General features: G+C 40.7%; 1 protein-coding gene across 1 annotated transcript in view; it reads left to right on the plus strand.

Moving 5' to 3' along the window:
- trabd2b (TraB domain containing 2B) overlaps window positions 1-27,100 on the plus strand; it is a 98,640-nt gene that overhangs the window by 62,968 nt on the left and 8,572 nt on the right. Inside the window, exon 4 of the mRNA XM_084723055.1 lies at window positions 5,562-5,736. Coding sequence (XP_084579181.1) covers window positions 5,562-5,736 — 175 coding nt within the window. The remainder of the gene's footprint in view (window positions 1-5,561; window positions 5,737-27,100) is intronic.

Here is a 27,100-nt window from a genome sequence, read left to right on the forward strand (position 1 = left end):
CAGCACATGCTAGAGCGATCAGACGCCTGACCGTGGTGCCTGCTTCCTGGTGATCTATAGCAGGTTTGTGTGTGTGTGAGAACTTTCAGGGCCGTAAAAGAGCAGGTGTTTTTTGATAGATGAGGACGTAATCCAGAGGCCCTCCAACACCCCTGAAGCTCTCCCAGTTCAAACTTCATCATCATATTTGAAAGAGGTTGATGATGGGCCCCTGAGCAGAACACAGCAGAGCGGTGCAGGACAGGTTAATGCTTTTCAACATCCAAATGGTCCCAAATCCATCATGGACATAAAGTCAAAGATAGCCCCTTTTACACTGGACAAAACCCCACTAACATCTGGCTTTTGTCTTCAAGGGGAAAGGGTACAATCAGCATTCATTCACGGGTCAAATGCAGTTTGTCTGCAGTGGTCACGAGTACATTACAGCTCCAGCTCCAATCGGCAGTGATGGAAACACTCAGGTGGACACCTTCTGTAACTTCTTTGACTCTTTTCCCCCTTTCTCATACACATGTGCTGCTTAGCTTGACACAGTTTGACTCAGCTTGTCAGCCCAGTACAGCATAGATTGCACCTGCTTGAGGGTGTGTATTTAATTGATACACACTCATTTTGCATCAAAAGGTTATGCTCAAGTAGACTACAAGTACCCAAAATGTGTACTTAAGTACAGTACTTGAGTGAATGTACTTCGTTACTTTCCATCACTGTGTAGAAGGTTAAGTTAAAAACACACACACACACACACACACACACAAACAGCAAAGAATTTAACTGTTAGCTGAATGCAAAAATGTTGGCGTTGAATAGCTCTTCATATAGCCTGCTCACTTTGAAAATTGCACCAAGAAGAATGTTGATATGATGTAGTTGTCCATCACTGCAGTCTGCTTTGTTTTGTACAGTGAAATTCATCCTAAATACTTGATTATTCAGATGTTTGCATAGGAACTAATCATGCTCCAGAAAAAGGGAAACGACATGACAAGAAAGGAAATGAAAAGAAATGGAAAAGAAAATAAACCGCTAACAGAGCAGAACAAAGGAGTTACAAAAGGACTTCAAAGCACCAAATCCTGAAGAAAGAATAGAGGAGAGTAAATTTCTGGCAGGACAGACTGACTGAGCAAGTGAATGTAGAGCGATACCAGTAGTGAGGAGGGGAGGAAATATCTCCCTGTCACTCTACATTTCCTGTGCCAGTTGGGATACAAAGCAGCTAATGGCCTTTGCCGTGATAAGTTATCTGCATTTACCGCTACACTCCCACCTTGACCCCGCTCCGACCGAGCACTTTTTACTCTCGTCATCAAACACTCAGGCTGTCCTCACGCATCAGAGCTATGATGAAGCGCTCCTTCTCCACCTTTCTTTCTCTCTTCAATTTATTCCCTATATTCATCCAACTCTGCTTCATACTTATGAATCATGAACTCCTGTCAATCCTTATGAACCTGGGTCATTCATGTTGAAAAAACACAGAGACAATACACGGCTTTAGGCTACAGATATCTGTGTGAATTTTTCTCTGGCTTTCTTACTCCACAGAGAAACTATCTGTACGGAAACGTGACATAAGTGAATAATGTGGCTTATGTCATGCACACCAGTTGGATTTAATCACCTCTTGAAATTTACAACTACCAACCTGCAAAATGTGAGAAGAAACTAACTATGGCAGGTAATAACATGTCACCTAAATCTTCTCTAGGTATATTTAGTTTTCATAATAGTTTATGAAACCCACTAAAAGACATTTTTTATGATAGTAGAAAATCAATCATCAAAAGCAATCTGCATACATGGTTTATCTTTCATTTCTAGCAAAAAATACAGCAGAACTGTTTCTGTAGCAGCACAACAAAGCACACTTTTATAACATTGTCTGACTCACATTTAATGATAGGAATTACAGCTCTTTGAGGGGTGCCGGATCTTATGGATCTTATCTATTCCTTTCCAAGAGCGATTTTGATTGATTGAAGTTAGCCCATAACAGAAGGTGATGAAAAGATCAAATCACCTCCTAAGTATGTTTTAAAAGTGCCTGTCCTTTTCCAAACAGTTTCCAAGGAAGACCCTCTGGTGTGTCAGGTTAGTGAATTTTGGGCACAAAGATTAAATTAATCCCACTCACCAAGTACAGCTCAGTTCCCCTTTTTGTACAGTCTGGGATGGAACATCAATACACATGATGGACTGGTTTTGAAAAAAGGTATACAGATCAATGCAGCAGAACTAGAGACATTGTCTTTCTTTCTTCGAATCATTCCTCGTCCTTGTCAAAAGCTGGTGCCTACTTTACCTACAATGCATCTCAACTGCCCATAGTTAGGTTGGAGATGTGGGTGTGTTAGTTGGGGCCTTGAGCTTCTAGCCTTAAGCAGAGATGAGGAGAGGGCTACAGAGGTCTTATAAGCTGAATTCTTTTTAACTTCACACCCCCACATTTTCAAACTTTTTCTCTTCAGCACCATCCCAAGTTGCATCACTTGCAGCAATTTATAAGACTTCACACAGCTCCCTCTGGGGACACAAAAGGCTTTACACAACTTTGTTCATAATGCAGTAGTACTCTCTGAGACCTATAATTAGACGACGTGTAAAATTGGTTCCTTTTTTCAATGTACATTACAAATGAAAGAAATAAATATCCAATGTAGGTGTGAATTAGAACCTTTCAACCATTATATGAAACAGACGAGTAGTCAGAGGAGTGAGGGAAAATGTGTGAGATACAGACTTTGGATGGATGTTGGAGAGCAGCACCTTGTTCACATGTGGTACAATAAATCCGCCAATGTATTCAGTATTCAGACACACACATACACACACACTCACACACTACACTGATTTATGCGCCATTTGCAACTGTTCTACTGTAGTGTCAACTTGTAGCTCAGATTTAGACAGCGACTGTTTGTATAATGTGTGTGTTCTTGTCACACTCAAATACAGTTCCAGATTAAACACATCTGCATAAGTGCACTCCAGTACACATGGGAACACAAAGACATACTGCAATATGCAAACCTAAATCTTTAGAGGAAGAACTAAATGCTGGATAACCTCAGTTGTACTCTTGGTAGTACAAAAGAGACCAGTGAAGGGAGGTGATAGAAGTCAAGAAAGACACTGAGATCCCACTAAAATATTAACATTCATGTCTGTCCAGACTCATGCAATATATGTAGTGGCGACTTTGATGGAATTTAATAAAAGGTATTAATGTATTTTGGTCAGAACTGAAGTTATCATATGTATTTTAGTGGCTTGGAAGGTATCTGTTTTTTCATACCTTCCAGACATTTTAACAAAGTACACAGTATTATGACGGCATTTGTGTTAAGTTTGTGTAAAACAACTCAACTCGACTGTATGCTGTAGTACTCCCTTAACGTAGGCAGAGCTGATCGTCATAGCAATGCTATTCTCACAGTTTGGAAACAACATAGGAGCTTTTCTTTGGGCTTGAGAAGCTCCAACTTTTATTCGCTGACAAACAGAAACCTTCATTGTACATTTACTGCCAGACCAACAACAGACTGCTCTCTCTCAAGGGCAAGGGGCCAGCTGAACCCTTGCCCTTTTTTGCTACTTAACCTTTTTCATCAGGACTAGATCCAAAATACTCCCAGGTCAGAGGTATTTTTTTTTACTAGTTAGTCCTGTAACTTTATCCCCCAAATGCCATGTTTCTCAGCTCAGCTGTGCTGCCTTTTCCACCAGTAGAGAGACTGACCTCTGGTAGTGCATGCTGTGCACTACAATACATCACATCAATACAGCATCTCTGTTTCAGTTTAATAGATATTAAAAGTCTATATCAGTGAATAATTCCCAGTGAGAAACATGCTGTCTTCATTTAGAGACTATTTTTTACAAAGGAGTACAGAGGACTGATAGAGAGCTGATGTCACAGGGAAGCTGACCTTTGACCTGATATAAAACGTCATCATCTCATTATCATATCCTATTAGATATTTGCATGATTTTTTCATAATTACTGTATTAATTCTTGAGTTGTGACCAAAAACATGTTTTATGCAGTCACAGTGATGTTGGGCTTTGACATCCAAATTGTAATGAGTTCATCATCGAGTCCAAGCAGGCCATATGAAGAGGACCAAATTTTAAGAACTTTTTCTCAGGTGTTCCTGGGATATCTCATTCATGAGAGTGGAACGGACATGAGGTCACAGTGACCTTTGACCTCTTCAGTCTAATGAGTTCATGCTTGAGTGAGAGCGGATGTTTTTGTCCCAAGTTTTCCGGAATTCTGTCCAGGCCCTCCTGATATATCACGCTTACAAGAATCAGACAAGGGACAATCTGAAGAACATAAGGCCTCTGTCAACAGCTGTCACAGAGGCATAAAAGCATAAAAGGTGGTAAAGCCCCATGCATCTCTCTTGAGCCATACTAATCCACTCTGAAGCTTTTTGTGCATGGTATTTAGCATTCAGATCCCTGTCTATCCCATGTTCTGATTTTCAGGAAAAAACAGATAAAAAGATTGAAAAAAATGACTATGTATATAAATATATAGATTCGTCAGCATAAAGACCAAGTGCAATAAAGGTCCAGTGGACTGAAGTGTAAATCTGAGCTCTACATGAAAGTTTAAATTCTTTTTTTTTTTTTTTTTGTTACCAGATGTCCACAATAGGACATACAACACATGGAAAAGAATTTCAGCACCACAATAGCATAACCAGTCCTCAGTTAAGAAAAGACATATTTACTACTGGCAGCAAACAGCATGCCAGGAAGAGGGAACAGACTAAATAGACAGACTCTGGTGTATTGGGATTTCACCTATTGCCAATATTTCATATTTTATTGCACATATATCAAGAAAAAGAGCCAGAAAAAGTCAAATACAGGTACAGTGATACCCTGAACTAAAGACAGTGAAAGTGAGACTGTGTTTGTCTGACTTGGACAGCTAAGACCCCAATGCCAAATCCTGGCTACCCCACCGCCGACCCGCGCTCATCCTCACAGATTAACAGCCTGTTGAATCCTCTGACGCAGCCAAGAGTGGAACAGAGCCAGCGTGTGCTGTCTCTGCCTGTCTGGCTCTTAATAAATCACACAGCAATTAAACACACATTCACACGCTCACCCTGGTGCATACACTGTACTTACATGTGCACCCACACATATATAAACACATTAGTGTACGTAAAACAGCCTGCACACTCACACTCATGGTGTTGACACTTTGCTCTCCTCCCTCTCATTCATCGATGCATCCTCATTAAAAACCAGCCTGCCCAGCAGAGCATTGCATTGGTCATTTTCTGTCAGGCTTCACGTCACAGACACTCCCGGCTGCCAAGTCTCACACTCACATGGGCACACACATTTGCCAGGTTGTCACCAACACCCCCATTCAGTCCTTCTCTTTCATCCATCTCATTTACTTTAACACCAACTCCTTCTTTTTGTGCGTTTGATGTAAATGATTCATGCACGTTTTATTCCGCTACAGATTTTCACCGTAAGGCTTTTTAAATTCTAATGTTTCTCTCCCCTTTCCTCCTTTCTCCCAGATGCCTCACTTCATCAACAGCTCCTTGCCAGCTCATGACCGCATGACGGCCCAGCAGATCGACAGCTACTTCCGCCAGGAGCTCATCTACAAACGCAATGAGCGAATGGCTCGCCGTGTGTCCGCCTTACTGCAAAGAAATCCCAACCAGACATACTTCTTTGCTTTTGGTGCAGGTAAGGGCGTCACAGATCCTAGATGATGGATGTTCAGGGTGAGTTATAGATTTAGTTTATCGCCTGTGGCGCCTTAAAAAAGGTCACAGCAGCTGACATTCAAAGGGATAGTTTGAATTATTTAATGTGGAGTTGTAGGAGGTACATATGTATCACCCACGGTAGATGATGGCCGACATGCCCCTAGTTAGGAGAAGCAGAGATGGACACCAGCGCAGAGGCTAAACACCAAAAGAAGAAAAGAAAATTTTTTTTACATGCAATAGAAACTGAAAAATAAAGGCATTTCTTAAAGATGACAGCAGAGGTTGATATTTTCCCTTGTATTGAGCATATTAGATCATTGAACATTGCATTAATATACTGATCCAGAACAATGTATCATTACACCCCTAATAAAATAACACAAATAAACTAAGATCATGGCAACAGTAAACCAGCAATTCCTGTATTCTGCAAGGTAAAATTATTGAGTTCGACTACAGATTTGGTTGGTTAGGAGAGCACGATCTTTGGCTTATATAACAGTGGTTTCCAATCAGAAAAGGCTGTCTGACTGCATAGTAAAGCAGTGAAAATATTCTAAATGAATATTACTCTTAAACTGATATTGATTCTTTTTTTGGTCAACCTTTTTTTAAGTGGCTAAAATACATTTTGTTGCCAACTCTGTCCACAGCAGTATGTTGCTTAGATTCTGTGTTGGTACTCTGGTACTCTCTGGTTCTCCAAACTGGGGGTGTGCAGATAGCCATCTACTGTGGCTAATACACTGTGTATTGATAAGTACCTCATACAGCCCCACTTCAATCCAAAGTGTCTGTTTACCCACCAAGAATCCAACATGGCAGCAACTCCAACCTGAGTCTATATTATTTTGCATTAAATGCGGTCTTTCCAAACACGTCCTGATTGAAGCTGAGAGTGTGTGTTTGCATGCAGTTGTGAAGCGAGAGAGAGATCAGGTTTGCTTTGGTCTGAAACACTGATCCTGTCAGCACTAATGTGTGTTTATGGTGAACAATTTGCTCTCTTTCGTGTTTGAAAGCAAAGCTGGAGAAAAAGCAGGACAATAATAACAGTACAATGGTTCCCAGATCTCTGGCACGAAAAACTGTGTGTCTATACATATGTATACACACACACACACACACACACTCACACACACATACACACACACAGAAGTCTCAATTACAGCCAGCTCCCACCTCAGAAATGAAGAAACCATGAGCTGTTTGTTTCAATTAGCATTCCTGGCTAATGCTGCTAATGTTTCCTGAATGGTGTAGTGTGTCCTCAGGGAAGTGTGTGTGCGTGCGTGCATGTATCAACATACGCATGCATGAAGTGTGTTTGCCCACAAAAGCAGGTGGTGGGTGGGTGTCTGTGTGTCTGTTTACTGTATGACTGTGTGTCTGTGATTGTGCATCTGAAAATGGGTGGTACGGCTTCCAGAGTTTGTGTGTGTGTGTGTGTGTGTGTGTGTGTGTGCCACAGTGTATGATTAATGCTGAATGCCTGCGTCCTTCCTCTGAGCATTTCTGCTCCCTCTGCTCTTTGTGATGTTTGGACAAGGCTGCTGTTGCACCATCCAGCTGCCATGTGTGTGTCCGTGTGTGTGTGTGTGTGTGTGTGCATGGGCTGAACACTGCGAGAGAGCATACTGTATGTACAATGACTGTAATGTAGGAATGAATTTGGGCAACAGTACTTTAAGAAGTGGTGTTTCTCTGAATTGTACGTAGGTGAATAACTGAGGGTTGATGATGCGTCCCTCTCCTGTTACTCACTGTGTTTATAAAACAATGAAAGTCATGTGAACTCAGAGAGCCAACAGACTTAGTCCAACTCCTTAGGCTAAAAACCGCACTGAGGAGATGGAGTAGAGAGTGGCAAGGAAGTAAAGAAAAAAACAGCCATGTTTCCTATTACAAGTTTTTAGTAATATTGCACTGTTTAATACACGCACAGAGATGGGGGGGATATGACCACATTTTTCTAGGGCTGAAAGACAAATTTTTTGGGTTTTTTATCAGAAACATACTGAAAATAAAGAGTATTACTTTTAAGATCAATGTGCTGTTACATGATAGTTATATTGTATTATATTTTATTATTTGCAGGATAGAATCTATTTGATTTGCAGAGGTGGAAGAAGTACTCAGATTATTTACTGAAGCAAAAGTACTAAAAACTCAGTGTATAAAACACTGTTGTAAGTAGTCCTGCATTCAAAACAGTAAGTAACAGGACAAAAGTACTGGCAGGGTTGGGAGGGTTATTAATTTGTCCAGCTCTTCCCTCCTTTGTTGTGCGTAATTTATTGGTTGATTTAAAGACAGAAAATTGTGAAATTTCCACTCAGTGAAACATTTTTTTCCATAGATGCCATGATAAGGAATTGGCAACTGTAAGGTAAGTTATGGTTTCACATGAGACCTGATTGTTGTAATCCTGCTAATAATGCCCATTTTTACTAAATATATCTGTAATCCGATTACATCTTTATTATCTGTAACTGTAATAGACTTGTTGAAGAAATTTGATGAGTTGAATAACCTCTGTTAACTCATGGCTATTTAGTCATTCCAGCAGTTAAAAACATGCCTACATGTTTTAGCCATTAAGGCTTTCCTCTGGGCGAGTACAAAATAGTCACTATGGGCTGTTTGTTATTCAGGTTGGAAAGTAGTCACATGATCAGTATGGACAAGGAAATAGTCACATGGCTGTTGTAGACAGGTAAATTCACATGACAGACGCTATAAGCAGAACACCATAAGTATATAGACATAGACACCGCAGTAGCCTTTGGAAAAAAGGATGGTGTTCAGCCAAGGAATCTTCTGCGGATAAATATGTGACTGTGTCTGCGGCTGAGTCTCAGACTTTGTCAGCTTACGTTAAGCAGACTACCAACAGTTCAGAGCAAGCATTTGAACTTGGAATAGAAACAGTGGCAATGTTCAAACACAGTCTAGCTACAACTGACATTTTTCATACCTCACTATGAATTTTTGTCATTTGTGAAACTGAAGTGAACCAACAGAGACAGGTCACATGTTTTGCAGGAGATAGGTGCTTGTTACTGTTAACTGTTTTCCAGGTTGCCCTCTGTGAGGCAGCTATGTGTGATCTTCCCATGTGTCCAACCTGGCCTGGATAGATTGGAGATGTCAGGCTGCAGCATTGTGTGTGTGAAAGAGACCTGACAGCTAGTGTGAAGTGATAAGAACCATTACAGTAAAAGCTTGCACGCACATATATGTGCCTACTTTAAAGTGCGCAAACAGCATATTTACACACTCATACAGTAAACACAGACGTCTCAGTAAAGGCCTCAGGAAGGCAGAACAGATATCAGGCAATGAGGGCCAGATTTACATGAAAGAGAGGGAAAATTCGTGCTGCACGTTCATCCAATTTTGCGCTCACAATCTGCATGTAATTAGTGTCTGATTTACTACAGCAGAAGCTAATTATGCAACTAGTTAGTGGGGCTGCCTTCTAGGTTCATTCAAGGAGAATGTTGAAGCTCAAGATTAAAATCAAAAACTACTAAAATAGAAATACATATCAATTACAATAGCTTAAGGATATACATTTACTAAGACTGCAATTAAAGGACAAATATGTAATAAATTTACTGTACAAAATTATGAAAAATTACCATGATACATAATAAAAACAATACTAAACAAATACCAGTTATAAATAGCAAACTTTTTCCAAAATGCTGCTGGTTCTATGGTGTTGTGCATTTCAAATCTGATGCAAGCAGTGCACCAGCACATCAATTGATGCTTGTCAATCATCACTTTGAAGGCATTTGGGCCTTCAGTGTTACATATTTTATCTTTAAACTATTACTGAAAGAAACAGTGATCAAATGATAAAGAGTTTTAGTAAGGTCTGTAAAACTACAGCAGTGGTAGTTAATTAAACATACTTCTGAGGGAATAAAAAAGCAATGAATGGAAAATCAAACAACTCCAAAAAGAAAATACTTCTCAAATGATGTAAGCCACTCACTGTGATGTCTCTTTCAACAGTGATACAGTGTAGTATCAGTACTATAAACGTAAAATTCAAGTTTTGTGACCACACAGTTAAAAAGTGCAACTAAGTCACTGCAGTACAAAATACGTTATTAAAATAAAATTGTTTCCTAAATATACCAGCAGAAATGTAAAGCTACTCGTATAGTGAGAGTAAGGAAATTCAGCTTAACATCTGTCCACCACACTCATCCTGCCTCCTAATAGTACTTTCTGTCCTCCTATAAATGCATATAGAAAAAGAAGAGAGATCCACTTTGCTGACTTGACATAAGCTGCGTCCCAGATGAATAACTGGGCAAATTTACCAAAAGCAAGATGCAAAAGGATCATAAATCAACCTTAACCAAGTTCTAATCAGAAAGCTTCCTTTCTCTCATCTATTATTTCTGTCTCCGGGATGCTGACTCATGTATTTACAGTCCTGTAACTGTCCCTGCTGGTCCCAGTTTCCCTTTAGCCGTAACCAGCCATGAAATTTTATCATCCAATGATGCCAGGATGTATTAAGTGACAGCCTGGACTACCAGAAACCACACTGCTGTTCAAGATTCTTCAAAAAAGTAGCTGTGGAAGTTGTCCGGTTTGCTTTGCGAAAGAACTTCTGCTGCTTATAGTCTGATTACAATCTAACCGCAATGTGTATTTTGAGTGACAAAGAGAAACAAAGGGGACAGGAGGTGTGAGGGTTAAGATTGTCCAGACATATTTTAAAATAAATACAGCCAGGGGAGAGGTATAACAGCCATTTTCATGCCAAATGTGGGCGTACAATAATGTGATCACATAAAATCCAATCTTTATGGTCAGATCTCAGAAATCACATTAACATGACGTGTGTGTAACTTCAGGCAGTGGGCTCAGACTACATGCATCATTATTGTGGATTATAAAATGGATAGTGTTCTCTCTGTTGCTTTAATCTTCTGTTTTTGTCTATTTATGTCTGTGTCAAGTGACTGTTTTTACGTTTATCAAGCTGCATTTCTGCCATACAAGAGATAAATATTAATGGCCCCTGTAGCTGCTTTTCCCTTGGACCCCTCACTTCCAGTCTGAACCATGTCCAGAGCGCAGACGGAAAACAGGGCTGTCGGGAAAGAGCTGGGGCAACACTCGGGTCAAGGCCCTCTAGAGTTACTGATGTCGTACTCCAGATCCAGGAGTTTTTTCGCAGGGTAATTAAACTATACGGCGTGTGTATAAAGTGGTTCGGGCAGGAAATCCATCTCTGCTCAGCTCAGCACCTTACTTCCCAGCCTCCCCCTTTCCTTTTGCTGTACACCTACACCTTCCTGTAGCACAAGTACTTTTATGTGCTAAATGTATGCTTTTGTACTTGCTAAAGCAGTTTCTTTCTCTTTCCCGTCCACTCTGCTCACATCTGCATGCGTGCACATGTTGTAACAGACATTCTTTATTTTCCTCACTTTCACCAACAGGTTATTAATATAAATTGCAGAGGTAAAAGAGCTCCAGCAGGCATAACTGAATTACCCCCGGCAGTATAAAAGAGACTGACTGAGCAGTATTAGCCTCTCACTGGAGCCCGATGTTGAGCCAAGATTTTATGATCATCGATGGTCCAACGAAGCAACTCACTCAACTCGAGTCTCTCTGTTTTAGTCTGTTATTCAGAATATATTTTGAATTCTTTTGCAGTGAGTCCACATTACCATAAGCTTACAATACATCTGTTAAACACCACTAATCATTATTTTTTTATTGACATTATATCAAGTGATGTAATGTCACAGAGAGGTCACTCTCGGTCATGAAACTTTTCACTTTATCTTTAGGTCAAGGCAGTTAAACATTATTATTATTTACAGTACACACAGTTCAGTTTACTGTGTTCAAAAAAGAGTCTAAATGAAGGTCCCCCTCTTACTTTTTCACAACCTTCAAAGTGCAAATTTCATGAACACTCCAACTTCATGCATTGTGATGTGTTTGCTGATGTTTTCAGAAGGCTATGGAAGGTCATCTCTCAGTGGATGGTAGTTAATATACAGTCATTTTAGTGATATTGAGATTTTCTTTGTAATGTATATGTTACTGCATTGCATTGACATTAAAATGAGTCAACATTTCTTGAAAAGAGGCGAAAAGAAGAAAACGAGGAGTCTTTTGATGTCCATTTCATCGTTGCCTAGAGTAGTCTTCTCATGAACACCAAGCATATCGTGTACTTGACATTTGAAGACAGTTTTAAAGGAGACATCTGTGATTACTCACTGTAATAAATCTTAAAATGACCATGATATGTCATTAGAGATGAAGGAAACATACTAAGTTGAAATAGTTGCTTCTCTGATGACAATGTTACAGCCTCCTTTGAAATTTCTCTTCCAGGCCTTGTGTTATTGTTTGTTTCTCAACATTAATGCAGAAGGTTTGCCGAATAAGTTCATGTCTGTTTGTGAGTTGTAACAAATCATGAATAATCTTTTACAAAGAGTGGTCTGGCTGGTAGGCAGTCACTGAACTCCAGTGTGTATTTTTGGAGCAGTGGGCTTTTGTTCTTAGGATAACGGCCTTAGTTTTACATTGACAAACAACTGACAGTCATGAACAGCTGATCAACTGACAGTGTAGGATTCATCATTGCTTGTTATTGTCAACTTATAACGTTGCGCTCGTCTTGTGCTGAGCTTCCTTGCGTCTCAGGAGGAGGGTTGGGGGGACAACAAGTTGCTTCAACCATGGAATGTATATTAAGTAGGATTTCAACTTATTTAATATATTTAATATACCATCTCTGGATCCAAGTTACTATTTGGACTGCAGTACACATTTTAAGATGTGCATTTGTTAGCTACATGTATCTCCTCTAAGTCCCAAAAATATATAGTAGTATGTGGCTCAGTCTCACTGTTCTCATTTCTTTTTCAGGGAGCAGCAGCAGTTTTTTCAGAAAAAAAAAAAAACTCTAATAAACCAAAGTACACCACATTTGTTTGGTTACCACAAACATGACATCATGATGGTCACTGTGGCCAAAAGAGATGACAGACTACACATTGCTCTACCTTGTCCAATCGCTTGCTGCCTTTCACTGGAAGAGATGCTAGGGACCGACTTCCAGAAACAACAATGAAAGCAAATAATCGAGTCACTGTGGCATTAGATGAGAGGATTGACCCCTGTCTCACAGCTGGGGACGGGGGGCAAAGTCAAACTGTTTCTTTTTAGCTGAAGGGAACAACATTGTGTCCTTGAATGAATATTTTTCTAAAATTGCTATTCAGCTTTTCCATCTTCTTTCCCTCCACAGTCTCATCCTGCTCCTTTACATGACTGTGGTCACTGCTGTTCACTATTACTATCAGCATTATGTAATGAGGGCCAATCATAGGCACCCACTGTAACATGACGTTAGTGTTCTGTGTGAGGCCAAGTGAACGCATCACTGTTTCCCCTCGGACAGAATGACACAGCAACACCAGATGATAGCAGCATGCTCGCAGACACATCCTACACAAATTGGACACTTGTTCTGTTGCTGTTGTAAACAGATACAAGCCTCAATGCACAAATTTCCATCACTTGTACAGCAAAAAATGCATTCTCGGTCACCCTCTGTCTCGATCACACGCAAACAATAAACATACACTGTGATTTCTGTCCACAAGCACACACAGTTATCATTTTTTCTGAGGAGGGTAGGGAGTGTGTTGTCGGAGCTCTGTGGTGTGCTTCAGCAGGTTTTCATTTGCCAGTTCTCTGGCTGCCGCTGCCCGGCCTTATTGAAAACATCCCATGGAATTTCCTGACGCTGCCACGGCCTAGACACAACTTCATACACATACGCACATACACGTGTGTCTGTGTGCGTTTGCAACACAAAAGTCATATGATCCACAGAGATATTTATCACCAAAAAGAGAAGTTACTGTCAGAAATACACATGTAGTGTTGTTTGTTTTGAAGTCTGATCACTTTGGATCTGCTTGCTGAACGTTGAGTTTTGTGTGTATGTTCAGGCCTATAATAGCCCATTGTGCAGGCAGAGCGGACCCATGTGTTTTGCAGTCGCTTGCGGTGTTGTGGTGTTGAAGTGATGACTGAGCGAGAGAGTCTGCTTGGCGTGCATGTCACTTTGTCTCTGTGGCTCTTCCTCTCTTATTGCATATCTGCTTTTCTCAGCCCTTTTTTTCTCATCTGTCTGTCTTTCTGTCTCTCTTCTTTAGCTCTAACTCCATCTCTCTCTACCTGTCTCGCTGGCCAGTTTATCTGTCTTAAGCTGCTATCTTTCTGCTCTCTTCAATCTGTCCTTTCCATCTTTTGTTGTCTCGCCTTTATTAAACTGACGCCATCCCTTTCTGCTGTCTAGCTGTGTCTTTTCTGCTTCATGCTGTCTTTTCCCCTGCATATTGCAGGAGAATTTTATGAAGTGATGGAGATACCATGTATGTGCGCCATGTGTTGTCCTCTGCTTGGCAGAGAAGACAGACAAAGAGGCAGAGATATAGAAAGTATTATTACTGCTTTCCTACAGACAGTTTGGGCTTAACACACTTAAAAAGTTATTTTTAACAGGAGTGTGGTTTGACCCAGAAGCTAGAATTATCTGTCGCAGGGTGACAGTGTATGTGTCACTGTATAATGTACTAGCAATGGGCATTTCAAGCAAAAGTACTATTCAATGTCACTGCAAGCCCCCCTCACCTACCCATCTATGACTGTGCATAGTTGTTGTAGACTTGTGATATGCTCGCTCTACCTTTTCCAGATTTCTGGCCCAAACCATAGTTCAGTGAGCACTGGTTTGGCTAAGTTTGCATGGCTCATAGCTGGTAAGTACAGTAGCCCTTAGCGATCCAGACTGCTCTGCTGATAAGGGATGGTAGCAACATGTGGTGCCGTTCATTTACAGAAACTTTTCCTCTGCAGCAGCAAACCCAACACACAGATTTCTAACTGCAACCTGAGCAGTTAGCCCTTCTCACAGTCTCAGTACTGTAGAAAATTCTCCACTGCCCTCATGCAAAAAAGACCCAAAATTGAACATGCTACACATGAAACAAAGGAACATACATTTTTATTTTAAATTTATTTTTAAAATATCTATCTAAGTATTTTTAAGAAAAAACGATATTCATATACACTATTTAATTTGTTGTCATTTTTACTCTGAGATAACTGTGTTTCCTCTTAAAATGGTAGAGAAATAAGATTTTTCCACATTTTATATACTCTCACTAATTGTAAAAATCTATCTAACCACTTATCCAGTGGTTGCAGGAGCTGGAGTCTATCCCAGCTGACACTGGGCGAGAGGTGGGGTACACCCTGGACAGGTTGCCAATTCATCACAGGGTTGACACATAGAAACAAACAACCATTCACAAACACATTTACAGAGCAACAAACCTAACCTACATATCCTTGGACTGTTTGAGGCAGCTGGAGCACCGGGAGGAAAACACACGCACACACTGGGGGAAAACTTCACACAGAAAAGCCCCAGCCTTAAACACGGAAAAGCCAGTAGAAAAATGTCAAATAACCCTAATTTGTTTCTGCCCCATATGGGTAAAGTTCACTTGGGATGTCAGTACACATACCTTTTAACTATTGTAGCAACAAAATCTCTATTGTGGTACCCATGTAAGGTTAAGTTGCCTGTTAAATGTTCAGGAAAGTAACTTTGAGTTTGCGTGAAAACATCTTATGGTAACTCTTAGCTACGCCGGTTGGATTCCGGCTCTATAATTAAATCAGTACAGCTCATTAGCTTGTTCAAAGATTACACACTTCATTAGCAACTGAAAGAACATCTCATAGCCTCTTTAGAGCCAATGAACTTAATGCTACATTTCATAAACACATGGATGCTTCAGTCTTTCTTGCTTTGATCTTTTGAGCATTAACATTACCCTACATGCAGCAAAAACTGTGTAGATCAAAGAATACAAAGGTTCACTTATTGAGACCTGTGGTACTGCTGGTTTTCCTATTTGGTAGTTAATTGCATTCACCTGGTATCCCAGGTGTAAATCAGACCTTGATTAAATGGTAAGAATGAAAACCAGTCGGTCTTTGGTCCTGAGAAATACACATACACACTCAAAAACACACATTTACACACAGACATGCACGTACAGTACTGTAGGACACATACACAATCACATACCTATACACTTACTTTTATCTCTGAGCTCATGCCTCCTGGGCAGCATGTCTGTGTAATGCATGCCTGCATCACACACACACACACACACACACACGCACGCACGCACGCACGCACGCACGCACGCACGCACGCACGCACACACATGCATACACCCCCCAGATGCACACACACCACACTGACACCTGCACACAAATATGCACTTGGTTAAATCACATAAACAAAATGCCATGCACACAAGCATTTGTATTTTGTGATGAAAGGAAATCTGTGATTATTTCCTTCCTGCTCCCATGAAAACACAATGTACTTTCTTAAAAGGATAGTTTGGATTTTTTGAAGTGAGGTTGTACTTATCCATAGTCATTGTATTGCCTGCAGTAGATGCCTTTTGGCACGTCTCCAGTTTGGAGAAGCAGCAGGAGACCGGGCTGAAAGCTCAGCATTGTACTGCTACAGTCGGGATCAACAGAAAAACATATTTTAGCTACATAAAAAAGCCCCACCTAAAAATATTAATGTCAATTTGAGTGTACACTATATTTAGGATATTTTCACAACTTTACAGCCCATTACTTTGACACTAAATTTTCTAAACAATATTTCTTCTGTATTACTACACTAATCACGACTGCCTGTGCCAAACACTGTATTGTGGGTTTCAAGATCAAACTAAAATTTGAGTATCATAGACTAGCATTCTGGTGACTTTTAAAGAATGAAAATAACACAATTGTAAGTACACATTTTTTGGCAAACAGATGCCTGCAGATGGCCTATAACAGACAGTTAATAGCTGGAAACTCAATGGGCCCACAGCAAGTATGTTAGTTAGGCTGCTCTTAGAAAAATTTGCACCCTTGTTTTTAAATTTCCCATAATAAATGTGAATTCTTCTTTCCACAATGCCTGAAATTTTAGGTATTTGTTGGTGTTAACACTTAATTTCTCTCTCCATCTCTCACTCTCTGAGGAGACGGAAGAGATGCAAGCATGGTTGTGTCTAGAGGGGAACCCTAGATTTATGAAAATCTTGCAGATTTGTACTTGTCTCTTCATTGTGCTTATAATTATGTTTTACAACATATAATATGACAACACTGTGGTTAAGATCTGGGTAAGTTTCAGGGGAAAAAAACATCTCTTAAAGATTCAGGAAAAATTATCACATTTGCAAAATCGTTTGCGGGTCTGGGGTTCCCTTCTAGACATGACCTGCGAGCCCTGATGTATGAAGTAAGTGGATAAAGCCATACAGCAGGCATTTTGGTGCAGCTGTATTGTTGTTCTGGTGAAAATAGTAGACTAGAGTTGTAGCACACTGTACACTGCCAGAAATTTGTCACAAACTGGGAGAAATGCGGGTGAATTGTAGTGGGAGGAAACCCAGGAGAGGGCAATAAAAAACATGAGTCTCTTTGGAAAATCGGGAGGATTAGTTGGCAAATATGTCTTAAACTGATTTTTTTATGTAGCTAAAATACATTTTACCTGCTGATCCTGTTTGCAGCAGGACAATGCTAAGCTTCTGTGCTGGTACTCCTCTATGCTTCCCCAAACTGGGGCTGTGTCGCCCAGCATCTACTGTAGGTAAACACTGACTATAGATAAGTACCTCATACAATCCTGCTTCAATAATCCAAACTATCCCTTTAACTGCAAGTTTAACTGAGGGCGGAGAGGAGGAAATGAACCGACAGTGCAAGAATGAGATGAGAAAGATAAAGGCCGCCATGAGACAGAGCTCCATCAGGATGCCAAGGCTTCTTCCATCACATGTGTGTGTGTGTGTGTCCATAAGAAGGAGTCTTTCTCCACTATTGTGCAGCTGTTCCCTATACTCTTATCCCAGCAGGGACCACAGCTGACAGGAATAAAAACAAACAATTTCACTAAATTTTGTTAGCTCCACTGTAGGCTCGGCTCGGCTCACCTCCCTTCCTTTTTTCTATTTCACTGTGCCTTTATATTGCTCCTCCTCTCTGCACCCATCTGTTTTTCCCTCACCTCACCCACTTTCTTCACTTTCTCTCTGCCCACCATTAGAGCTTTGCGGACTGTAGCAAGCTCACGCAGTCTAAATATTTAAACGTGGGAAATCACTTTAAAGCTTCTAACACTGCACCGCTGAGCCCGCCCTGCAGCCACTCTGACATGGACCGGTGTCAGGCCCAACACACGCAGCAGTTGGCCTCTGGATCTGAACCCACCCCTCTTTTGATCGCCATATTTAACCGGAACATCAACCAGAGGTTGGACATGAACGGCCCCGTCAGCAGCTGTCACTCATAACACCTCAGTGTGGTGCAGGGAGACAGACAGACGTCGTGCCGCATGCATAGGAAGTGAAGTCATTATGAAGATGAGGAATGAGTGAGAGATGTGGGTGGGTGAGGGGAAACACTGCCATTATTTCTCTTCTACAAACCCAGAGCCAGTGGAGAGGTGGAATTTACCATCCGGCCTTTTTTAGATTTACACATCAAGTGAAAGTGCTGCTCTGTTTTCAAGGCAGCAGTTCAACTATTTCTGAAGTGCCGTGGGTAGTTGTTTCTCTGGCTCCACTCTGTTAATCCAAAGGCTGCTGTGTGATTTATAGAGGGATCCCAGTACTGTAAAACTGTAAATGGAAATGCACAGCAAGGCGCAGGGATGCTGGGCTTATTAAAATCTTTGTTGCATTACTCATGTGTTGTTTAAGGAAAGAGAGCTAGTGCTACAGAGGGTAAGTCAGAGAGAGACTTTCCCCACATACAGGTAAGCTAATATAGCGTGTGCATGCACTGTTTCAAGCAGACAGCACACGCTGGTTAGCAAATTAATATTAACAAGGCATGAAGACTCACTGAACTATTTGATGAGTAAGAAAATTATGTAGCCTTTGTATCCACCAGATCTCAACCCAACTGACGAATGCTGCAATCAACTGCAGTTTAATCCATTCTTTACATGTTTGCTCTTGTGTCTTTATTTTTGGAAAAGCAATAAATCCGACACCACCCTCCAAACCTAGTATACCTAGTATGACATTTTTTAGCATATGGAGACATGGTTGCTTAACTATTATTGGATGTTCTCTGTTTGGACTTTAGCACACAGTAAATTAAGCAACTACACAATATGTCAGACTGACGTGGTAGGCAGCATTCTCCATCACAACCATCAAAACACCAAATGTGGGAATATTTTATGAAAGATTGATGTTCGTCGCTTAATTAGAGTTCAGAGAAGAGGAGCACTGAAGCTCTTCTGGTGGCTCATGGTGGTCCAACACTTCACGTTAGTTTTTCCTTTAATTTGTCACCCATTTGACACCTACACATACATTCACAAACACATGGAGATGAGAGGAATTTTCCCATCATCTCAGCCTGCGGACACACTCACATTTCCAAACAAATCTGCTGTAGAACACACCCTTGTCAACTATAAAGCAGTTTTATTTTTCCTCTGTGTTCACCGGCCTTCTCTCTTCACTGTATTCTCTCCGTTCTCCCTCGTCTTCCCATCTCTCTTTCATCTGTTGTTCAAATGGCTGGGAGGCAACAGCTTGTGTTTGTTTAGATCATAATGTAGCAACAGTACCCAGCGTGCTTTCTGGCCGGGTGGAGGATGTACGTCAATGCAATCCTTCTTCCCCTCTGATCACGCTCTCCATCCTCACTCTCCTTCTCCACCTTCATTCATTCCCTCAGGCCATTCTCCATCTATCCTGTCTGCGACCTTACTCTTTATATTCTTCTCTCCTCCCTCATCTTTTCTCTCCTCATTTTCTTACTCTTTGTGCTCTGATTGCAGTTTTCATATGAGGTGGTCTGCTTGCAAGCCATATGGGATTTTTTTTAAAACCACTAGTGTGCATCAGTTGATCCGTTGTTTACACAGTGTAATTGCAAACACATTTGTTTGTGCAAAACTGAAAAATAACATAATTCTCTTCCTGTGAGTTTTCTTAATTTTTGGATCAATCTAAGTTTCCATTCTCCTCCTGCACAACTACCAGCTGGTGTTTGCACTTTGGAGGTTGTCCAGGTAGGAAAGGATGAAAAGAGTAGGAAAAGGGAGCTAGAGAGATATAAGGCGGAGTACAGGCACAGGCTGTGAGTAAAGAGGTGCTGACATGGCTGGAGCTGAGCCTGGGTGGCAACCAACGAGAGACATGCTGTAACACCTCCTTTTGCAACACACACTAAAGCCTTCATACACAAACTTGGATGGAGAGAGAAGAAGCAAATAAACAAACAGAGGATGGAAGAGAACCAGACGAGCACAGATGCTTCAGGAAGACATGATTTAAGTCTGGAAAAGCAGACAGATAAAGAGATAGTGGAGGAGGTGGCTCCAGTAAACACAGACAGAGGGAGAAGTGGAGTACATTAAGTCGCTACTGTAAGTGGAAATCAGGATGGAGAGGTTATTAAACAGAGGAGTAACTGGGTCATTAAGTCTGCTCTCAGGAGCCACAGGAGGGGAAACACCCTCTAAGGTAATGTACACACTGCAAAAAGTCACAGTTGAATCTTCTTTTTTTCTGAGCAAAGAAAATATCTAATAATAATATAAAATATTTCAGGCATATCTGCTTTATTAGAGTGATGACAGCAGAGTGGCAAGAAAGATGAGTGATAGGTGAAAGTGGCTGGAAGTGGTTTGAAGCCACATTACCACAAGTTACGTTGCTTCTGTCTGAGCCTGAGCCACAGATCACTTGGCAGATTAAACACTATGATGTAAATGATGATAATCACCGATGTTGTGCCCCAATTAAACACTACATATAAATTATAAGCAAGTTTTTAGTATGTACTTCATACAGGAAAATAATAAAGTGTACTCAATAAAATGAGAAGTTAATAACACTTGATTTTGGAGTGCACTCTCAATGTATTGTCCCACTGAACTACTGTCCCGTCGACCCTATCTCAGGGAAATTACATATACGTATATGTATACTACACATTTATGTTCAGTGCTAGACTATTTTGAGAGGAAAAAGTGATATAATTCTCCATCTCACCGTGAATTGCTGCTAGACTAATAACTTTAGCATCTCACTGAACATTCTGGATGTCCCTAAGAAAACGGCTACTACCCAGAGAACAATGGACCCTTCCTTAGTCCACTCTGTGCTCCAATATCCGTTTAGTAAGCTTGGTATCAGGTAAACCTCAGCCAACTTTATCCTTTCCTCTGTGCTGTATTTAGATATGCTATGTGCTAGGCTCATCTATGTTGAAAAGAACTGTGCTCAACTGCTATTGGAGCACAGGGACAAAAGGGGTGGGACTTAGGAAGGGCCAATTGCTACAATTACCATAGTCATTACTGCTATTATTTTTAGTTAGATATTAGTATTTGCCCTGTTCATCAGGGCATTGATGCACTTTGGGCCCACTTGGTCACCTTGTTTGTTTTTTATTTCTCTATAATCTTTTATTTTACTATGTTTTATTGTGTGCTTCTTATTGCCTGCATCAGGACCTGAGTATGTTATTTCATTCCCTTTCAGGTACAACATGTTCTAGAATGACATTTAAGTATCCTTATCCTTATGAAGATATAAAGAGTTTGTTTCTGTCCAGGCTGTGATTAATTTTAGGCAACAAACTCTCTTTGATTAAAGTTACGGAAAGATTTTGGTTTCAATTAAGTGTAAATAAGTAAGTAAACACATCTTGTCTCAGGCTTCAAGTACCCTTTGACTCTTTCAATATTTATCCAAGACCACGGTCTTTCCCTAACCTTAACCAAGTGCTCTGAGTGAGTGCCTAAACATAACCATAAAAACATTAATCATGGAAATAGAGGAGCTGCTCACAGCTGCAAAATATCAGAACAACATGCAAACCGTGGTGACACAGCATAAGGAAAAAATAAGAATTAAATCTTTGGAATAACATTTTTCTTTCTCATTGTTGAGCTTAATTGGCGGTGGCCTTCCAAAGTCATGTGGTCCATTTTCTTTTAAGTATCTTGGCTGAAAACTATAGAAAATTATAGTATATAGTATGACATTTAGACACAATACGTTTCTGTAGGCTATAATTTGCTTTGTTCATGATGACTTCCATTGTTCCACTTTTACTCCTTTAAAATAGACCACTGTTGCTGTTTTTCCTTTAATTTAAGTACTCATCACTTTGTGTGTGCCAGAGGATTTTGAACACTTCTCAGACGCCTGAGGGGCCAGAACACAGAAACCTCCTAAGTTGGTAACCTTGGTAATAATTAGGGTTAGGACCTGAATCCATCACAGATCAACAGTTTTCACTATAAGCGACTTGTAAGAATTTCAAAAATAGTAGCAGTTGCATGTTTTACAGTGTACTACTGGTGCAGTCTGCCTATGAGCACAGCATGCAGCAGGGGAGCGATTAGGAGTCAGCTGACCTCTTATTACGGCTTGGCTAATGGAGCTGTTTGTTGGGCCTGCTCTGTGCTTCAGAAGCACCTTGTTTACTGTCTAGATACTCCACAAACAAACACACCACAGCCTGGCCTTCCCCACCACCACCACCACACACACACACACACACACACACACAAACACATAGTCATCTGCATGGAAAGAGCTATTATCGCTGTGCCCAGTCATTCACCCACACACAGGGACAAACCACAGAGAAACAAACAATGCACAAGACACTGATGTCAGATGAAACACTTGGGCAAAGTTTGAGGAGCTCAAAGAAACATTTTTGTTTGTTTGACAAATTGCACCAACTCATGGGGAACTGTCCAATCCCTCAATTTAAGTTCAAACGTGGAAGTCACCAAAGTTTGAGAAATGGTGTTTTTCACTCTAAGAATGACAGCTTGTTTGTGTGTGTGAGGTAGCACGTGTGTATAAGTGTATGTTTGTAGCTGTTTGCAGTTTATTTGTGTCTTCTTTTAGCCCTGCAGTTGCAGACAAAAGTGTTTGCATTGTCTGCCTGTTTGTTTGTGTGTACAGTAGGTTGTTTAAGGAGTGGGTGCGTGTTTACAGGATCTTGGAAACAACAAATGGGCTATACTGAAAGGAATAATCCAAAGATTGAATGTTTAAAGAATGTCAGATTTACAGCAGGTGTGTCTCAGAAATGAAAACCATGTGTTCGTCTGCTGGTTGTGAAGGAAAACTACAATTTCATCATGCAAACAAACACGCACACACACACAAACTCTCACACACACAGACACATTTTTTTGTCTGGGTGTGTTATGCATGACAGCAGATTTGAGGAAATCAAGTGAGCACATCAAACAGTCAGCTTGACCTCACACCCAGCAGAACACACAGGAGGTGTTCTTCTCTGCCCCCGGCCTGCAGAAATTAATGAAATAGCTGCTTGACACAGATATGAGGGTGGTTGAATCTGTCAGCATGCAGCCACTGAATGAGCTGACTCTGGCCCCCGTGTCTTGTTAGGAGAAAGGGATGAAAGAAAAGAGAGAAGAATGTAAGAGAGGAGAGGAATTATTCTGGCAGTAATTAAGCAGGTATTTGTGTAGTGTTTTTTTTTTATTACATACTACTTTATACTGTACTGTATGTCATAACATAAATCTAATGTTAACAAATGTAATGGGGTGAAAATTCTGTTCGATTACTGGTCATACAGTCACGTCAAGTTCTGTTCAGGTTGGTGTTGATCTGGAGTGCATATCAGCAGAATTTACAGAGCTGGAACATCTCATATCACAGTGAGTATTAAATAATTCAATTATGCCAGCATTTCTCACGTTGTCATGAGTCCAGGCTTGTCCCCTGCCAGTCTACATTTTGGTGGCAAATGCGAGACTAATTCACCAGTCACCAAAGCAGGAAGAGAAAACTTCTTCTTAACCAGTGAAATGACACATACAGTGGTAAACTTATTTGATTGATTGTTGGCTTTGATTGTTCAAATTGTATTCACTCCAGAAATGAAGGTCACTAAAGCTCATTCAACAGAAGTCTGAGACCCTGACTGGTCAGAGTAGCGTATTATAGTGAGTGTGAACTTAAGCAAGCATGAGAGTGGGTGAGTGGCAGACTGATCACTGTCTTTGGTGGCAGAAAGTGATGGTGAATGCGTGCTAAGCAGAGGGAATTTGTCAGTGAATAAAAGCTGCAGCTTCTTAAGCCCAAAGCAAAGGTACTGAGTGTTTGTGTGTGTGTTCTTTCCTATGGCGATCAGCTTCGCCTACAGTAAGAGAGTACAGTGGAGTACTGTCCAGCTGAGCCACTTTACATGAGTTTTACAGATATACCGCCATGATACCCTAACTCTCCAGTAAAATGTCAGGAGCTGAAGATATGTGAAAACAGATAACCACCAAGCCTATACTGACACACTCACAGTGACAATGCTGACATGCTGATATAATGTTTACCATGTTTACTATGTTAATATTTATTGATTAGCACAAACACAATGTACAGCTGATGCTGTACTTCTGAATGTAACCGTGTTGCAAGCATTTAGCCAAAAAACAAAGTATTAGACAAAATTTGAAGAAAAAGTTAATGGAACACCATAGCTATTATTACAGTTCATCCTGAGGGTAACATGAATGTATCTGCCAAATTGATGGAAATCCATCCAACAGTTATTGGGTAATTTAACTCTGGACCACAAATTAAAGAAATTGACAATAAATTAAATGTCAACCTTATGGTGGCACAAAAGGAAAAGTCAGGGTATTGCCAAAGTCATGAGGCTACGTTGTCTGGGAACCATTAATGTGTGTACAAAATGTTGTGCCAATCCATCTGGCAGATGTTGAGATATTTCAATTTATAAGTGAAAACTTTGACCTGCCAGTAGCATTAGAAACAATGTTAGGGGATCATGAAGTTATTAGAATTCATTCTCTGGGTACCCTGACTATCTGTACACAGTTCATTTTAAATCTAATGTTATATTTGTTTGTTGTTTAAATATTTTATTGCCTTGACAAGATCACTTGTGACTGTTGTTCTTCATAAAAACTATGGTTTCTTTTACTGTCTCATGTTTCACTTTAAGTACCTTGACCCTGAGAAAGGTCTTAAAGAAACAAGCATATGAAATACATCTTCACTTCAGCCATGGTGAGGATATTTAGCCTGCATATACAGTATAGCAAAGCAAGAACACACACACACACATACACACACACAGAAACAGACACACACACACACACACACACACACACACACAAATACATCCACCCACCTTCACACAGACACAAACTCACACTCTCCCCTCTGTGTAATCCCATCTGATCTTGCCGACACTCTGTTGTTAGAAGCCTCCTTTCACTCGGCAGCCTATCCCAGCGCCGCCTTTGAACTTGGCTGCCAAGAAAGTGTAACACCGCGTGCCTCTTTCTTTGACTTTCAGGAATGATCAGGAACATTATAATGATAAAATTGGCAGGGGGTGAGGAGCTGAGTGGGAGCAGAAGGCCCCGACGAAAAGCGAGTAAGAGGCTCAAATATTGTCAACGTGTTGTTAATAAGCTGCAGGAGAGAGCTGAGGTGTGTGAGTGTGTGAATTCCTGTGTGTGCAAATGTTTGCATGTACAGGTTTGTGTGTGTGTGTGTGTGTGTGTGTGTGTGTGTGAGAGAGAGAGAGAGTCTGTGAGCAAAAATATGAGTTCTTGTGTTAGCGGGGTGATGTCAGGCTACATTACAGCTTATTGCTGGGTTGACTGACACACAGGATTATCGGCTGATGGGAGAAATAAAAAAAAAGCTTTTATCAGCGGGGGGCTGGGGCCCGCATGTTTGATGTTGGTCTGAAGGAATCATACACGAGGTGAAGGAAAGAGGAGAGGGGCGGAGAGGAGGCAGAGGGTTGAGTGCCGACAATATGGGGTCATTACAGAGCAACAAGTGGGCCGGGTAGATGAAGAGCGACTGCATTTGAACAGCTGCTGTTATCTCACAGATCTGATACAAGGTGTCTCTTTCTCCTGTCTACAGCATGACTGTGAAAAACAAGTATCCCTACACACAGATGGAAAAATATGGTCTTTGGTGTGGGAGGGTTACTGAGTGTTGGGCATATCCTGTGTTGATCTTGTGCCCAATGTTAAGGAAACAATATGTAACAATAGCATGTCTAAAAAGTTGTACTGCAGACCAATTGGCAAGTTGGAGCAATAGACGGCATATTAAATAGTTTGAAATCCCATTTAATTTATAGAGTTGTTTCCCCCGACCCCTCATCCCCTGACTCATGGAAGCTCAGGCAGGCTGCAGGAACACTGCAGGAGTGCAAGACAAGCACAACACTGTAATTTAACAATAACAAGCAACGACAAATCCTATGATGTAAGTTGATCAGCTGTTTATAGCTGTCAATAGTCTGTCGATGTAAAGTTAAGTCTGTCATCCTGAAACAAAAGCCCATTGCTCTGAAAATACACACTCTAGAGTTGGAGTTCAGTGACTGCCTGTCTCACTGCCTGCTGCACTCCATTAACATATTACTCAACTGAACTGGTATAAACATCTGCTTTTACTCATGAACAAACACTTACTCATTGGGCAAATATTCGACATTTAATTCTAATTAATGTGAAACGGGCAAACAATAACACAAATTGGTGTCAAACTCAATCACAGAAGGGGCCAAAATTTAAAACACAATCTAAGTCGAGGGCCAAACAGGATTAACATTTCTTGAACAGTCTAAAACGGACTATGTTTTATTCAGAAATATGAAGTTGAACAGTCAGATTGCAACAATAACATAGAGCAAAATAAGAATATTTCAGCTTATATATTAAACTCACATACCCGATCAGCAACAGTATTTCTGCTGAGGCTTACATTTGAAAATGCTTGCTTTGTGTCTGGACACAAGACTTTGCACAATTTCATCATGCAGCACTTCAAAAACTCTCCCTCCGTAAATGGGCGGGCTGATTTGGCTGATTTGGCTGATTTGGCTGATCTCTTCTGCCACTATAAAACTAGTTTTCACAGCAGCTTCAATTTGTGATTTTGCTTTTGTGAACGTAGCCTGCTGTGACATCACTCTTTTAAACTCTTCTGCCTTCTGTAGCTTCTGCTGTGTGTCCAGGTTTTTGTACTTGTCCTGATGTTATGTCTCATAGTGTGGTCCTATGTTATATTCTTTAATTACAGCCACATTAACTCCACAAACAAGGTACACAAGTTACCTCTGATGTCGACAAACATGTATTCTGCCTCCCA

This window comes from Lutjanus erythropterus, chromosome 7 (assembly GCF_056507025.1).
Source record: "Lutjanus erythropterus isolate fLutEry1 chromosome 7, fLutEry1.hap2, whole genome shotgun sequence".
Taxonomy (NCBI): Eukaryota; Metazoa; Chordata; class Actinopteri; order Lutjaniformes; family Lutjanidae; genus Lutjanus; species Lutjanus erythropterus.